This window comes from Pseudomyrmex gracilis, unplaced genomic scaffold (genome assembly GCF_002006095.1).
Source record: "Pseudomyrmex gracilis isolate BER0280 unplaced genomic scaffold, ASM200609v1 scaffold_62, whole genome shotgun sequence".
In the NCBI taxonomy this organism is placed as follows: domain Eukaryota; kingdom Metazoa; phylum Arthropoda; class Insecta; order Hymenoptera; family Formicidae; genus Pseudomyrmex; species Pseudomyrmex gracilis.
The window spans coordinates 332115-348454 of NW_018020646.1; the positions used below are offsets into that span (position 1 = coordinate 332115).

The 16340-nt window shown below is 39.1% G+C and overlaps 3 protein-coding genes across 3 annotated transcripts in view; 1 reads left to right on the forward strand and 2 right to left on the reverse strand.

Annotated features, from left to right (window-relative positions):
- LOC109854238 (roundabout homolog 2-like) overlaps positions 1-8110 on the forward strand; it is a 108493-nt gene extending 100383 nt beyond the window's left edge. The window contains exons 9-11 of the mRNA XM_020427122.1: positions 139-480; positions 572-2354; positions 2502-8110. Coding sequence (XP_020282711.1) covers positions 139-480; positions 572-2354; positions 2502-2671 — 2295 coding nt within the window. The 3' untranslated portion in view covers positions 2672-8110. The remainder of the gene's footprint in view (positions 1-138; positions 481-571; positions 2355-2501) is intronic.
- Positions 8111-10075: 1965 nt separating this feature from the next.
- On the reverse strand, positions 10076-11296 carry LOC109854286. The gene is made up of 5 exons (XM_020427202.1): positions 11058-11296; positions 10810-10944; positions 10608-10714; positions 10386-10515; positions 10076-10302 (listed from the first exon to the last, which is right to left on the reverse strand). Exons 1-5 carry the CDS (start codon positions 11092-11094, stop codon positions 10220-10222), a joined length of 492 nt encoding a protein of 163 aa, XP_020282791.1. The 5' UTR covers positions 11095-11296; the 3' UTR covers positions 10076-10219.
- Positions 11297-11529: 233 nt separating this feature from the next.
- Positions 11530-14504, reverse strand: LOC109854272 (kanadaptin). The gene is made up of 6 exons (XM_020427173.1): positions 13518-14504; positions 13087-13373; positions 12851-12993; positions 12560-12720; positions 12106-12465; positions 11530-12024 (listed from the first exon to the last, which is right to left on the reverse strand). The coding sequence occupies exons 1-6, from the start codon at positions 14331-14333 to the stop codon at positions 11596-11598; spliced, it is 2196 nt and encodes a 731-aa protein (XP_020282762.1). The 5' UTR covers positions 14334-14504; the 3' UTR covers positions 11530-11595.
- Between the last annotated feature and the right edge of the window lie 1836 nt (positions 14505-16340).

The following is a 16340-nucleotide window of genomic DNA, read 5'->3' on the forward strand; positions in this document are numbered from 1 at the left end:
TTAACTTCTGTTTGAAAATAAAACGACAAAAATACACGCGCAATGTTCGAGACAATCTGACGCGATGACCGGAATTGCAAAGCATCGCGCAGCAACAATAGCGGGAATTAGAATAACATAATGGAATTTAAATTTTAGATTCTCGGCGCGGCGGATTTAGTAGAGGGTCTCTATATACGGTACCGCGAGGTATCTGACGAGAAACCGGAATATCAGATGGTCACGGTGCTGAACGCCGGCGCCACCAGTTACGTGCTGGACAATCTGAAAAAGTATACGCGCTACGAGTTCTTCCTGGTCCCGTTCTACAAGATAATCGAGGGCCGGCCGAGCAACGTAAAGCTGGTCACCACTTTGGAGGATTTACCCTCGGGCGCTCCCGAGAACGTTCATGTGGGGATGATAAATATGACTTCGGCGTTCGTGCGGTGGTCGCCGCCGCCGAAGAACACTCAGAACGGCCAATTGATCGGCTACAAGGTAAGGATCGATCATTAGTCTTGCGCGTTACGGTGTTCTCTTTGCGACAATATATTTATTTCACTGTCGATTTTCGCATCCGCTGATTCAGATTCAGATCAAGAGCAATAGCAGTAACAAGATCCTGGGTCAGATGTCCTTGAACGCGTCCACCACGTCGGTGATCATCAACAGTCTCACCACCGGCGGTTTGTACACGGCGCGAGTCGCTGGACAGAACCGCATCGGCTTCGGTCCTTATTCCAGTCCGATATTGTTGAACATGGATCCTGGACAGCTAACGCAACTGCCACCGCGAACCGATCCCAGTCACGGGGGCGCGTCCGTTGTCAGAGAAACGTGGTTCCTCGTGCTAATAATAACGATGATATTCACTGTGATCGCCGCACTGCTGGGCGCACTCTATGTTAGACGCAGACAAGCAATGAGCAAGCAACTGGGTCATCTTAACGTGCCCGTAGGCACGGCTAATGATATATGTCAGCTGAACAAAGATACGCTCTGGCTGGAACGTGGCTGGCGGCAAACCAATACTCTCCAGGCCACTGACAAGGACTGTGAGACCAAACTGCTGAACAATCAGCACATGCTGGCAGCGGGCATAATGGGAATGGCTGGCTCGGAATACGCCGAGGTGAATCTCACGACGTTCTACAACACGCGCAAGCAAATGCAGGCGCCGCCACCGGAACCGTACGCGACCACAACGCTGTGCGTGGGCAGTCGCAATTCCGATTCGATCGAAACTAGTTGTCAGAAGTCAAACTCGAGCGACTCGTGCCTAAAACCGGACTACTCGAGTCTGGACTCGAATCAAGAACCGAACAAATCCACCGTGTCGCCCAGTAGCGACAACATGAGCGGAGGCGACGCTACGTACACAGACGAAAACCTGGACATGCAGAGGCGGCAGTTTAGAATAGCAGGCGCCGCGGGCGGTGACGCGTCCCAGTCAGGTATGCCGATGCCTAACTGGTGTGACATGTTACCACCGCCACCAGAGCATCCTCCGCCGCTAGGCACGTCGATAGCCGCAGGTCGGATGCATCAACAACAGCAGCAGCAACAAGTGCCGTTCAGTCCGCATCTCGGCAAGAGAAACGTTCAGAATGACTTGGATCACTGCGGCACTGGTGCCAGCTCGGGTAATCCGCAAAGTCCACCTACCCCGCCCATCAGGGTGGCCAATAGTTTTAGTTCGTCGCCGACGCCGTGGAGCAGCGGCGGACAGAGTCAGCATTCGGAACCCGGTGGTCTCTCGGTATCGAGCGGTCTTCAACTACCGCAGGGCAGATACACGACGTTACCACCGCAGACGAATCCGCCGCCGTTGCCCACGTTTCCACAAGGTTTCAATCATTACGATTACAAGAACCAGGAGAACGAGTACGAGAGCGGTTCCGTTATCTACGGACATCATCAGAACGGTCTTTCGGACGAGTACAGCGTTCGCGACGCTGCGTTCGCACGTTCCTCGAATCAGCAATCGCACTTGTCGTCGTCGGCGATGAGCGAGGAGCTGTATCGGCACCGGGACGACGTGTTTCACAACGACAATCTTTATCAACCCGAGAACGACGAGTGGGATCGGAAGTCGTGCGACTCCAACACGCATTCGGACGCGTGCTGTTCGTGTTCGGAGTCGAGCTGCCTGTACGCCGACACGATACAGTACAGCGCGCAACAGTACGGAACCGGGTGCGGCCACAGCGGAAGCAGAACAGGCTCGCGGAACAGAAGTAACAGGAGCCCGCGAAGAAGAAATAGGACGTCGTCGCCCACGTACAGTAGCGACAGCAATTATTCGTGCATTCCGCAAAGGCAGTGCGGAAGCACGAACTCGCAGGAGAGGCTGAGGCATAATCGTAGCAAAGGTGATCATCTGATGTTTGAAAAGCGACGAATTAGCTCGTCGCTCTACGGTTTTAATTAAGTATTATCTTGATCGCTTATATTCGAGCCGCGTTTTCTCGCAAGTCAACACATCTTTAATGCGTTCCGTTGACGTTTATCCCTTTCAGACAAACTGCCTAACTTTTCGAGAACGGGCGGCTACAATTCATCGGCCTCAAACACGATGAGCAGTACGGGCAGTCAACGATACAATAAGCTAAATAATATCTTTCTCAGTGGCAATAACCCGAACGCTCCGGCGGAGTCTAGTCGACTGGGTGATCACCGTGAGAGTTAAACTCTGGACGTTAGTAAGTACAGGACGTGCCTGAACGAACGGCCTTCGATCACAACGAACGATCGCAGAGAGAGTCTCGGCTACGGGAAGCCGTTTCGCCAGTCATCATCAGCGAAAGGTGTCGCGGACGCCTCACACGAAAATCAAGTTCGAGATTAAAGCGCGAACTGGTGTATTTGTCTGTCGATTATACGCAATCTCGTTAAAATCCCAAGTTCGCTAAACAGCGAACAAGAATCTCGTTCCTTTTTCGCGTCTCTTTTATATCGGGTATAAATAGATTTCACGAGGGACACCAGGAATATTCCATGACTGAGAAACGCTCGCGTTTTTACGAAACGATGGCTCGTAGAATTTTTCCTATGTTTGTACGACGCGCAACAAAAGTCTTCTATTCGCGAGAGAGAGAGAGAGAGAAGGAGAGAAGCACAATTTCGAGACACTCGAGACACTCAAGAATTGCAAAAACGAACTCCGTGTGCGATTGACGTTCGGCGACGACGGCGGCGGCGGTAAACGCGCCGCGATAATAAACGCTCCCGTTTATGTGCGCGCGACGCGCTCGCACTTCGTACTCGGTACTCAGACAAGGGCTTTCAAATGAGAAACTAAAAAAAGATCGCGTAGTATTAGTTTCCTTCGAGCATACTCTGCCAAATAGACTGACTAAAGTATCATTGGATTTTTTTTTTTTCATTTTGTACAATGTTGAAAGAATATTAAAAAAAAAAGCAATCCCCATTTTTGATATTAAGAAGAGGAAAGAGAGAGAGAGAGAGAGAGAAGAAAAAATGAGCTTTCTTCTTGCGAATCTGCTATCACACGCCACGTTGCGCGCGCTTCTTTTTTAAAGCGAACATTTAATCTCCGAGTGGCCACGTTAGAATCTCAAATCTCAGACTAGAGTATTTCTTTAAATTTATCGCTCTGTACTGCCATGTATACTGCCATTCCCGCTGATGTTCCACGCGTTAGTAGCAAGTTAAGGTACACTGTTGTAGTTTGATTAAGTTTATTATTCTTCACAAGTGACGACTATAACGAAGTTTGTTGTCGAGTTCCAGTTTTTCGACGAAAGGTCTCGCGCAACCGCTCCGGGATTAATATCGGGGGGAAGAAAAACGCGAATGTGTGACATTTCACAGATTGTCACAATGTGGCCGAATAGCACACGATGAGGAGAATTATTATACGCGCGGGTAACGATCCGCTCGAGCGCGAACAAAGAATTCGAGTGGCACGTATTGAAGTACGTACGAATTAAGCAAATATAGTTTGTCATTGTGAGATTTGATCACGTTAATGTTACTTGACAACTTTTGGAAGTTAAAATCAAAATCAAATTTAATTCAGACAGAATTCGAGCACCGCTTTTAAAATCCGTAAGAAAATAATATTCGATTTTGCGACAAGTGGATCAAGTTTATTTTTACATGTTCGCGCGAGATTGTGCGCTCGAAGAAAACTCCACTGTGTGAATCACATCGTAGCAATAATAAAAGTATACGTTATATCGCGTTTGTTTGTGAAAAAAAAAAAAAAAAAACGAGATTTTGCAAATTTTTCGGAACTTGTTTCCTCTTAACGCACAGTGGCTTTGTTATCTTTGAACTCTTCTCTCGTTATCACGGTGACACACACGCACACACACACACACACACATACATACAGTCCGAATAATCCATTGTTGTTCGGTTTTACGTGAAATAAACCTGTCGATTAACTGCGTTTGCTTGTTACGCACACGAAGTAATCCTTTCGTTACGGTAATTATTGTTTGTTTGAAAAATTTTAAATTTCCGAGTAGAAAATTGCTTTTCCCCGATTGCGAGATTTAAAATATCGATATCGTATCGCGGCTCGCCGATACACAAACAGTATTTGCAACGTTCACGCTCTATTTCTGGCGCTGAACCAGTCCGTTCGATTTTCCGAGAGCCGCCGGTATAATAACATTACCTCATCCGCATCCCATTTAGACGGTTTAAACACTCGCGCGGGATCAAACGGTCGCCGTGGAATGTGAATAGGCGGCATCTTACCAGGCAGGTAAGATCGCATAGTCGCGATCTTAATATGGACAATTAGAGGCGGATGATTACAGTCGTGTGTCTCTCTCCCGGTATACGACGATACGACGAGATATAGGCGGGCGTAATTGTCGTGGCGAAAGGATTTAACGTGTCGCGCTCGACGTCGTCGCGACCGATCACGCTTACAAAGCTCTTAATGGCGTTTATTTTCAACAGCCTGTGTATTATTGTATTATCTATACAATGACGAATGAGGCGTATTATTTTGGATATAACGTTCCTAAATCCTAAGGCAAACTGGAGGTCTAATTTCCACAAAGAAGAAGAAGAGGAAGGGTGAGACGTATAATTCTTCCAAAATAAATGCACGTAATGATACGTTTAACGAAACAAAGTAACAATAAAAGAAAAAAGACGCGTAATATATATAAATATAAATATAAATATATATATATATATATATATATCATATCACATACACACACGTACACATACAAATGGTCCTTGTATAAATTGTACAAAGTTACTCTCTCTAACGAGATTTTAGTCATTAGTTATTAATTTATACGTATCAACTGAACTCGTATTACGTATAAGTAAGAGAGAAGCACACGTATAAAAGTATCTCATGTATTCTATAATTATACACGTGCACGTGACACGAACTGATGTGTGTAAAAAAAAAAAAAAAAATTAAAAAAAAAACGAAAAAAGTGAGAGAGAATGTGCTCGCGAAAAAATGTGCGCTTCGAAGCTGTCGACGACAGTGCCGATATGTGAAGAGTGTGTTATTCTCGAACGCGTACCTGATTCCGATTTTATCGGATATTTTCGTCGCCGCTTTAATTTCATCCATTCTACGACGCAGGTAATTATAGATGTGCGAATCGTAAATTTAAATAACCTGGTGGTCGCATTTTCGGATTAAAATTTCGATATTATTGTCAAAGGTCAGCGAAGATAAAAGTAAAATGAAGAAAAAAAACTCCCTCCCCCCCCCCAAAAAAAAACTGTTGAAACAAAATGAAAACTATAATGAGATCACAAATCCGCAAAGTAGCAGAAGAGAGAGAGAGCAGTATAACGCGATACTGATGCGCGCGCGCGCTTTGAGAAATTCTCGTCACTTGAAAGATGGCATTCAAGACTCTTTTTGTGCTTCCTCTACTTGCATATTTATCTTTTGATTTTCATTCGCGAGAGACTTGGGGATCGAGAGCGCAACGAAATGTATTTGCATTCGTAATGACCGACTTATTGAGAGCGCGTTTTGCGAAACGGCGAAGAAGAATTGCATATTATTAGAGCCGTGAAATTTTACTGTCGTCATTCTTCTTTTTGAAACGCACATTTTTAATAAGAGAGCGGGAAGAGAGAAAGAGAGAGAGAGAGAGAAAGTACGTTAAATCGCGTCAATTCGTGGGATTTACGACAACGTTGTCGTATTTGTCGCGGATGATTCCGGGACAGCGCGCATCTCCTGCGCGCGATCTTTAAAGACGCGTTGAACCGAAATTAGAACCGAACCCATCGCCCAGAAGTAAAAGCATCTGCAAATAAAATATAGTCACCACTACAGAAGAGCGTCGCTTGAGAATTTTATTTTTAAAACAAACTTATTTGCATCTATGTAAATTATCAAGCAACGCGTCGTGCATACATTTATTAAATGCATTTTAGCATTTATTCAAATCGCAACGTTATTTTTTTTTTTCCGGCGTTTTGCGACACTTTGTTACGGGAACTACAACCGGGACGCGATTACATTCGTCTTTCAAACCGTCGCTCGGAGATCGGAGAGCGCTGTTTCGAGCATCCGCTTAAAATCAATAAATTATCGCGATAAATTATCCGCGAAACTCCTTCTTTATGTACATACGCGATTGAAAACGAACGTTTTTTATACGCAGTTTTAAGGCACCCCGTTGGAATTTGATTTTTTTTTTTTTGTTTCAACTGCGACGTGCGAGCGAAACTTTCCGCCGTTCGATTATCTTTTCTTCTTCGTAACGACGTCGTCGCGGAGAAACGGAGGATTGTGGCTTTCCTTTTGTACGCGAATTTACTTATTATACATTAATAACATTAATTACGAATTTCGGACTAAGTGACAAGTAACGAAGAAGCGTTATTATTTGTGACGGCGTGCCTCGCGCGCGTCACAAGGCGAAAAAACTCACTTGGTTACATGAACTCGTTTAACGACGCGTGGCGAATCGCTCAAATTTGTTATAATATATGTACACAATACGATTAGTTTCACTCGGTCCGAAGCCGAGCAAGCTGCCTGAATAGAGAGAAATTTATAATTCCACGCGACATATACTATTTGTTCAGACATTATACACACGCACAACGTAATTTATTCACTGCCCTATGTAAATTTCCATAAAAAAAAAGTTACACACACAGACCGAGAAATATTGATCTCTTTTTTGGAAAAAAAATTAATTAACAGAGATACAAATTTGTTAAAAGGCAGACACATACACACACACACATACAGTTGAACATAAGGTCTATCTAGTGATAATACAATTACGTAGTGATGTAAGTATCCCGGTGTATAAATTTACTAGCACGTGACAAAGTATTCTCACGTGTGAGTAGATTTATATTCGACAAAAAAAGTCCATCCAAACAGGCGAGGAAATAAATAACGAGTAGAAGAGAAGATATCATATACATATGATATACTTTTAGGCTAAAGAAAGGGGCAATTGTCGAGAGAGAGAGAGAGCGAGCGAGCGAGCGAGAGAAAGAGAGAAAGTGCGAGAGAAAGAGTAGAGACTACTAACTACTACTATAAAGAAGGAAGCATCTCATTAAACGTAATTAGATAGAATGTAATTTAAGTATCCGTCATCACGTTACGAGTGTGTGCGTCCGATGCGAGCTCGCGCGGCTAAAACAAAAAAAAAAGACAGAAAATTTTCCTACGACTGCGTTCTCTGTCGTTCTTTCTTAGTTCTTTTTTCGCGGCGAAAAAAAAACGATGTAAATATTATCTTCAGTATTTTAACAACAAAAACGTGCGAAGTATTTGAAACGCTTGACATTTGTTTCGACATCATCAACTGATGAAACAGATTGTTTACGTCTGCCAGTTACCTGATAAAATTCTGAAGAAAAATTTGTGCGTTCTGTCGAGGATGAGAACGAAAGAGACGACGAACGAAGAGACGACCTGCTGCCGAGATTGCGAGTGAAGAGTATATAATTCGTTCGCAAGTGTGTTCAACTCGCTGATTGGAACCTCCGCGCGATCTCGGATCGGCGACGATGCGACACGCGCATCATTCGCGAGAAGCAATGATCGCGCACGAGCGAACGCACGCGCGCACATTGCGAAATATCTCTTCGAAGGCTATGGAATCGTGACCCTTTCGGAAAAAAAAAAAAAAAACAAAAAACAAGCGCCGCATCTTCATTCCTAAATGATCAGTGATTCAGCCAACGGACCTTTTGCTGCCAAACCATCGTATCAATGCGCGAAGGAATGAAAAGATAACGTATTATTTTTATAATTTGTCATCTTTGTATTGTTGTTACGATGGTTGCGTGGAGACTTGTATAAAGAAAAACAAAAATTGCAGTAGCTTTTAACAAACTCGAGATATGTGTACAAGAAAGTAAACGCGCAAACAAACGTGAAACACGAACACACAACATTGAACACACACGTATCCAAAAAAAAAAAAAAAAAAAGTTCACGATCGATCGATCGATCGTTACTGTTTTTTGTAGAACTGCCATTTGCCGTTGAACACACGGCACGGTGTGGAGCGATTGCATTAACGTTAAGGCGAAATTACAACAATCTGTAACGGTGTCGAACTTTCGTCACTCGCCGCGAAGAATGTTCACCGGACACGTTTCGTACACGATGATTTATATATATATATATATATAATATATTATATATATATCTCTCCATCTTTATACGCGAATTATGCCCGCTGTGTGCTCGTTTGAGGTGAACTTCCTTCCCGGACTGCGAGATTGTGAAGAAAAAAAAACCCAAGATTCCTCGGAGTGCCAGAATCGCTGACGTTCTCTCTTTCGAATTTTTCCTTTACGATGTTTTATCGATATGTACCCGGTGTTTTATACACGCGTTTACACACACACATATATATATATATATGTATATATATATACATACATATAAATAATATCTATTTATAAAAAAATATTTATAAACGTATATTCATAAGTGTTTTTTTACGTGCTTTTTTACTTAAAAAAAAGAGCGTGCGAATTCGCGGCAAAACGATGATCTGACGATTTTTCTGACGCGATAAGAATGGCAGAGACTCTGCACTCGGAGGATCGCTTAGGCTGTTAGAGAGCTAGAGCTACGTAAACAATAATCCATATCATTAAGAAACACGAAGTGTAGCGGTTTCGAAGAATCGGAAAACGAAGAGACAAGAGAGTGAGTGAAGAAAAGAAAAACAGATACGATAGTTGTTTTTTATACTCGTCTCTCTTTCAATTGCATTTTGCAAACGGGCCGCGCAAAACGTGGAGACGATCTCTCTGCGGACACCGTGTGTATTTAGCTCAATCTTTCCTTTTTATATTGTGTAAATACAGCGGATAAAAAAAAAAAAAAATAAACATTTTGATATAGTTAATTTTATAATTTATTTACTACGGGAGAAGGGAGGGGGAGGGGAGGAGAAGAGACGCTGTATATAAACGTGTTGGAGGGACCGGGAAGTAATGTTGTTTTTCTTTCGTTATTTGGCGGTCTCTCGAACGCGCCTTTCTTCGTCGTCACGCGCGAGTGAAATCGACGATTTAAAAAAAACAAAAAAAAGAAAAAAGAAAAAAACAAAAAACAGCAGCGTACATACTCTACACACAGAGGACACACGTTACACACACGATTATACATAGAGACATGTACACGCGCACGACTGTAGATAATTTGTAACAGTTGCTATTGTCAAGTACCACGTACACGTATAAAGCAACATATGCTGATATATATATCATTGCATATTATACTGATAAATACGATTAATAAAAGGTAATGTTGAAAAATTCAAGTGGTTCGCGCATATTACACCAAATCTTTTCGTTTATCTTTTCTTTCGCGCGACGCAATTTTGTCGATCGTTCGAAATACGCCAATTTTATTTTTTCCGACATTTTTCTGTTTCATCTTTGCAGAGAAAACACAGAGAGAGAGCAGAAATTTAAGAAGCTGAACTAAATATGTAGATAAAATATTTATATATATATATATACACATATGTATAAATACAGAATACATTTAATACATACAATTTTATCTCTAATTTATTTTAATGTGTGTTTCAGAATTATATAATGTTACTTACTATTGAAATACGAACAGATATATATTTTAATTGTCACAATTTATTATTATATGAAGCAAACATTACAGTCTGTAAATTTTTTTCTTTCATGTGTTATCTTTGCAACTTGGAATTGTCTTTATAAGAATGTGAATGTTTTATATATTTCTGCAAAATTGATAAAATTAACCACACCCACCCTTCTTACAGCAAGAACGTTTTGGCGGACGATATCCTCGAGTACTGTCACCCATTAAAGGATTATATTCTGTAAAAATGTTTCGCATCTTAAATATTACGTATCATTTGAATTTATCACAAAAATAAGACTCAAAACAAAATGAAATTTACCTGATTTGAATGATTTTGACTTGCCACTTGACGTGCCAGGTTGTTCATTATCAGACAAAGAACCTAGTCTTTCACCTACTTTTTTATTTTCCAATAATTTGATGACTTTCTGTCTTTTTTTCTCTTGTTCCTATAAACAAAAAAAAATAGATGTTACATACATAAATATTTTTGTAAATGTGCAAATATAAATTTGCAAGAACTGTTGCTAGAACAATATACCTCTTCCTGTTTAATTTTGGCTAAAGCAGCACTTTTAGCATATGCTTCTTGCATTTTCTGTCGTGCCAGCTCTACATTAGCAGACATCTGTGGCAGATCGTCTATTTCTGTAGACACAAAATGTATTTACTTGCTTTTTGTCTATCACACACTTTTGAAAACAAAATTATATATTTATTAATACTTAAATTTATTGACTTACTTTTGGTAAATGCATCATTTGTTTGGTTTTTCGCCAGCCACTTTTTGTACCTCTCCTGAATATGTGGAAACGCGTAAATCGCGATAATCGCAAATCCTACAAGATACCATCCCACAGAAGCTACTGGGGTCCAAACTGAAATACGAAAAACACTGGTTTCCACAAACATGACGCAGCTCAAAGAAAACTACGTTTATTAAATAAACTTATTAAATAATATGTGTTTAGCTATAGTGTGTTATACTTACTCATTTGGAAATAACTCGAATGTTCAACGTGCTCCATGTTCCCAGATGATATTTGAGAAAATATTTTCAAAAACAAATTAACTTGTATATCACATTACGCGAAAACGGACATTTCTCTCTCACCGACCAACTGCTCGATCCAGCTCGATCTTTGCTCGCAACTTTCGCAAACTTCCTTGTACTTACTTTGTAAAACGCAATAATCATTCATGCAGTATGTATGACAGAAAGAAGACTTAAGGCGGTGTTCCATTGAATTCTGTGACTGTGATTGGTCGCGCTAGTTCCGTGGATTCCATTCCGCTATAAAATTCCGCTTAATGGAACGCCGCCTTTAAGGAAAAGAGGAAAACCAATACGTGACTAAGTCACGTGGCTTTACTATAGTCATGTCTTAAAAAACGTGCAGGGAGGAGAGAGAAAACTATATACATATATATAGTTATATATATATATATATGACAGAGAAATGTTTCATTAACAATATTTACAAATGGTTTTTTCGTACATATACATATGTGTACAAGTTAATTTCGCTTCAGTATCCGTATTTTTCGTTAAGACTTGTTCTTCCATCTCCGGATTGATCTTGCGGCGGCACCCACGTTGAATAATCTGCCGAATAAACATCTTGGTCGTATTGTTTCTTTGCACTCTTCGACTTCTCAAATTTTCTATCCTTTCTCCGTTTTTTATCATTTGCAATTTCATTTTCCTGTTTACTTGTGTTCGTATCTTGAGAAACAGATTCCAGTCTATCGTTGGTTTTCGTGCTGTCTTTCAACTCCGTTGTTTCATTATGTGATGTAGAATCCTCGTCTTCGGATTTATGTACATCGACATCTGTTTGCTTTTGGTTTACGGTAATTTCTTCTTTTTTGTCTGTTTCTTCTTCTTCATTATCATCTTCCTCCTCTTCTTCTTTCTCATTATTACTATTTGACGACTGTATCCTCTCAGAAATGTTCTACAAAATTGCGCGCACACATTTTTATCGATTTTAATCACAGAATCATTCACAAACAGAAGAAAAGTAACAATCGCTTACCTTCGCTTCAAAAAGTTTCCTCCTTTTCTCAAGTTGGGAAATTTTTCTCGTAGGTTTCGCTTCTTGTTGCGAATCGTTTTTACTTTCCGCTTGTACTTTGCTAACAAGAGGAGGCAAGTCGGCCGGTTTTGTAAGATTTATCAACTTGATTAGATTCATTTCTTCCTTACGCAGATTCTGTAGTTCTACTTTCATTTTCGTTATATCGCTTTTACTTAAAGTACACGTATTCAGACTGGACATGAAAGCATCCAGTGAGTCCTCACTAGATTCTTTTGTCTTAGTATTGATTCCCTGTGCTTCTTTTAAGCGTTTATTTAATTGCGAAATTTTATTTACAATATTGTTATGTTTTTCAATCTGAAAAAAATAAAATAAAGCGTTATATTAAATTCACTTATAAATGTTCTTAGAAAATAGACATAAAAAAAGAAACATTTGAAACGAGCATTACCAGTGAACTATATGTCTCGACTTTGTCCTCTAATTTTCCAGCTAGTTTCATTCTCTGTTCACGTTTCCTCTCTATTGTTCCCGTTCTGTCCAGGAAATTATCTTCATCTGAATCATAATAATCTTCCTCCTCCCAATTTCTTTCTTTTTTTCTTCTGCTCTCTATAATAAATAAATTATAGTACTCTTTCCAAGAAACACATAAAGAATCTTATGCAAATATAAAAGTGTAAGAATTGAGAAAGCAATTGAATAAGTAAAAATATTATTTATTCGTAACATGATACGTTACCATGATTAGCTTGTCTTAGTAATCCGTGTCTGTCTAGAATTCTGCAGGCTTCTAAAGCACATTGAACAACAGATTCTTTCTTCTTTCCTTTTACAAGAGCTTCTGCTTTTACAAAACGACCACCAAAACATTCTTTGGGTAAACTAAAATGGTTTTAGTTATTTGTATAATATAGTTACAGAAAAAATATTAAAACACACACACAAAATATGTTTATGTGTTTTAACTTTACTTACTTTATCCAACACAAAAATTGACCTATGCCTCTTTCTTCCACTTGATATTGCAAATCATATCCTTCTCTCTCAAACCAGCCTCTCAATGTTTTCTTAGGATCATCTAAATACAGTTCCTCATCTGCCACAGCATAAGGATTTTCTGTCAGATCTGTTTCCTCATCGGCATCTTCTCCCATTCCCCAATCAATGCCTTCATTTTCTGCTGCCTGTCTTGCTCTCTCTTCAGCTTCTTCTTGCTCTAGTCTTTTGATTTCTTGTTCTTGCAATTCTCGCATTCGTTTTTCCTGTACATTGAAGTGTTTAAGAATTTATATGATAGTTTTGTAATAAGAATATAAACTAATAAGTGTATTCGGTAACAAAATATTGTAAACATTTGATTATAGAAGACTAATTATTTATAACTTTTAATTACAAAAGACATCAACCTTCAGCTGGGTGACAGACAATTCAGATTCCTCTTCCACATCATGTGAAGGAGCTTGTAAGATGTATTTCCTCTGACTACAACCAAATTTAATCATATGACCGCCATGCAACGGAACATAGGTTCTTGCTTTTATACGATGTCCGTTCCAAAATGTCCCATGTGTGCTTCCTAGATCGTACAAATAAAATCCTTTGGAATGTTTTTCATCTTCCACTGCTCTGTATTGAATAACAGCATGGTGTCTTGATATGGTTGGATGTCCAAGTGACAGATTGCACAAAGGTGATCTTCCTACCACATGAAAGCTTTTCTCCGTTAAATCAATCTTCTCCAATATCACTCCGGATTTAAGAATTTCAAATGAATATTCTTCTGTCGGTTTTCCGCCCCAGTTTGGCTCCGAATAAGGTACGGGAATCTTTTTTGCGTCAAGCAAAAGATTCTCTTCCGTGGGGCTTTTTTCCGATGTCGATTCATCAGCGTTATTATCTGTAGCATCGTTTTCCAAGTTGGTCTCGGTCGCTTCTTTATTTGCAGACAACGTTTCGGTTGGTGGAGCTACATTATTGTTCAATGTTCGAAGTTTTCCTATCTTCCCCCGTTTTCCGATCAGAAGCGGCTTTTTAAATTCCAATTCCTTGGGAGTATCGTCTGTCTTGTTTTCCGAAGACTCGGATGTACTTTCAGCTTTACCAGTGGTTTGATCATCGCATTTGGAAATCACTTTGTCACAACTTTCGTCAGTGTTCTCGTTACTCACTGAAACTTTTTCGGAAGAGGTTACAGAATCGTTTTCTTGTTCGTTTGTATCCATGATTGTATGCGATCGTAGCGATCAAGCGTTGTAAATTCTCTTGTTCTTCAAGATAATAATATATTTAACACTCGAAACACGCGCGATAAGTTTTAATAATTACGTTCGATCAAATACCGCTGCACCGCAATATGTATCCGAGTTTTGCGATTTTTTTTTTGTATTGCTTGTTATTTGTCAACCATCTCACGTTAAGTTAGGATCAGGTTAGGTTAGGGTTGGATCTGTATAGAAAATGATTGAAAATTGGACTTGCTGGTATAGGGACTTTTTTGTTATCTGTCATCTTGTGAAACTTCGAATATGAATTTTTCCGCACTTAGAAACTAAGCACGCGCGCAAAACTTAATTACTAATATTAACAAGTTCATAAAATAATAATTTTGAAAATAAGTAACGTTCGTTGGAAATTTTGTTGGACGATATCTTAGAGAAAGAAGATTTTTGCATCAAATACTTGCGAAGATACATTCAGTAATGGAATTTGTATATTGTTGTTTATTTAATTAAAATATACAGATTATAAACACGTGGATCACACATTTGTTCGAATTCTCTGAATGCTACTTTTTTTTTTTGCGATATTATCTTAACCTGAGATAAAAACACCGCTATAATATAATTTTCTCACTAATATATAAATTTTTTCTTCTCCCCTCTCTGGTCTCTCTCTGTACTTACATACTCTATAAACCACGTTCGTCACGTTTCTTCTTATAAAATATTCTTAATTTCTCTCATCATCTCTAAGACGTAACAAATAATAAATCTACGCACAAAGAAAAATCTTCCGTCCCGACTTCCCTCGACAATCTTCTTCTCGCACAACTTGTCAACAAATACAAAGCGCTATTTCGAACGCTGTGCTTTTCTCGTTTCTTTTCTTCCGCGATTCGCGTTAATCACAATCAATCACTTATCTTATTTAAATGTGTATGTATGTATGCGTGCGCTTATAGCACACGTCGCTTTTTATATGTGTAATTATATATTATAGCATGTATTATATTAGCATTTTTTATATTTATATCTTTTTTGTATTTACATGCATACTTCGAAAAGGATAAATATTCGTAAAATAGATTTTTGTTATTACATATATATATATATATATATATATATATATATAGATTCGCGAGCTCTATCATACGTACATATATATGTATATATACATATGTATCTCTCTCTCCTCGATAATTCGGTTTTACAGCACACCATTACAACAGCCTACAGCTTATTTACTCGAAACAGACTTTCTTTCAGTGCGCGAAAAAAAGAGAAGCAAGGATATAATTTTTATACACACATCAGCAAATGGTAACTATATTAGGCACGTATTTTTTTTTTTTTTTTTTTTTGTATCTATCTCTTGTATCTCTTTTACATATGCGGATTATATGCTGCTTTTTATTACAGCAACTACTTTTCAAGTAGCAATAATTTTTCTCTCTAAATATCTCACAATAATAATCTTCACGATTATAATCTTCGAGCATACAACAGACTTTTGCTTAAACTTATCTACCAAAACAAAGTTTCGAATCACCTTCAAAAGCTGGTTAATAAATAGCCGACGTGGGTATCGGTGAAACATGCAGTCAACGTTTACGCGTCCAATTCGTCGATGTTTTGTTTCTTTTTCTTTAAAAAAAAAAAAAAAGTACAAATTCTTAAGATTATCTCTATCCAAAATCCATGCACACATATAGTCGACAATCTTACTGTGTCAAAAACACGTTCTATTAGATATTAGTGCGTATCAGATCATGTACTTGACTGAGTTTACATCCGCGTACTTGTCGATATCGTAAAATTTATCATATCGGTGAAAATCGAAATAGTTCATTTGCAAAAAATCTGACGTTACGTTTGCGCATGAAACCAATCTAAGGCGCAATAACGAGACGGCGTGGTCAAACATATGTAATATAAATATTATATAAGTAATATAAATAATTTTACATATGTACACATACTCTGATGTTTTTTTTTGTATCATTCTTGTCA

Bases quoted from the DNA above. Each gene is read 5' to 3' on its own strand.
- LOC109854286 (XM_020427202.1), bottom strand. From the start codon at position 11,094: ATGGAGCACGTTGAACATTCGAGTTATTTCCAAATGA. The intron at 10,715-10,809 runs GTAAGTCAATAA...TTGTGTCTACAG, and splicing joins AAATGATGCATTTACCAAAA to AAATAGACGATCTGCCACAG. The intron at 10,303-10,385 runs GTAAATTTCATT...ACATTTTTACAG, and splicing joins GTCAAAATCATTCAAATCAG to AATATAATCCTTTAATGGGT.
- LOC109854272 (XM_020427173.1), bottom strand. From the start codon at position 14,333: ATGGATACAAACGAACAAGAAAACGATTCTGTAACCTCTTCCGAAAAA. The intron at 12,721-12,850 runs GTAACGTATCAT...TATTTATTATAG, and splicing joins ACTAAGACAAGCTAATCATG to AGAGCAGAAGAAAAAAAGAA. The intron at 12,025-12,105 runs GTAAGCGATTGT...GCAATTTTGTAG, and splicing joins GGAAACTTTTTGAAGCGAAG to AACATTTCTGAGAGGATACA.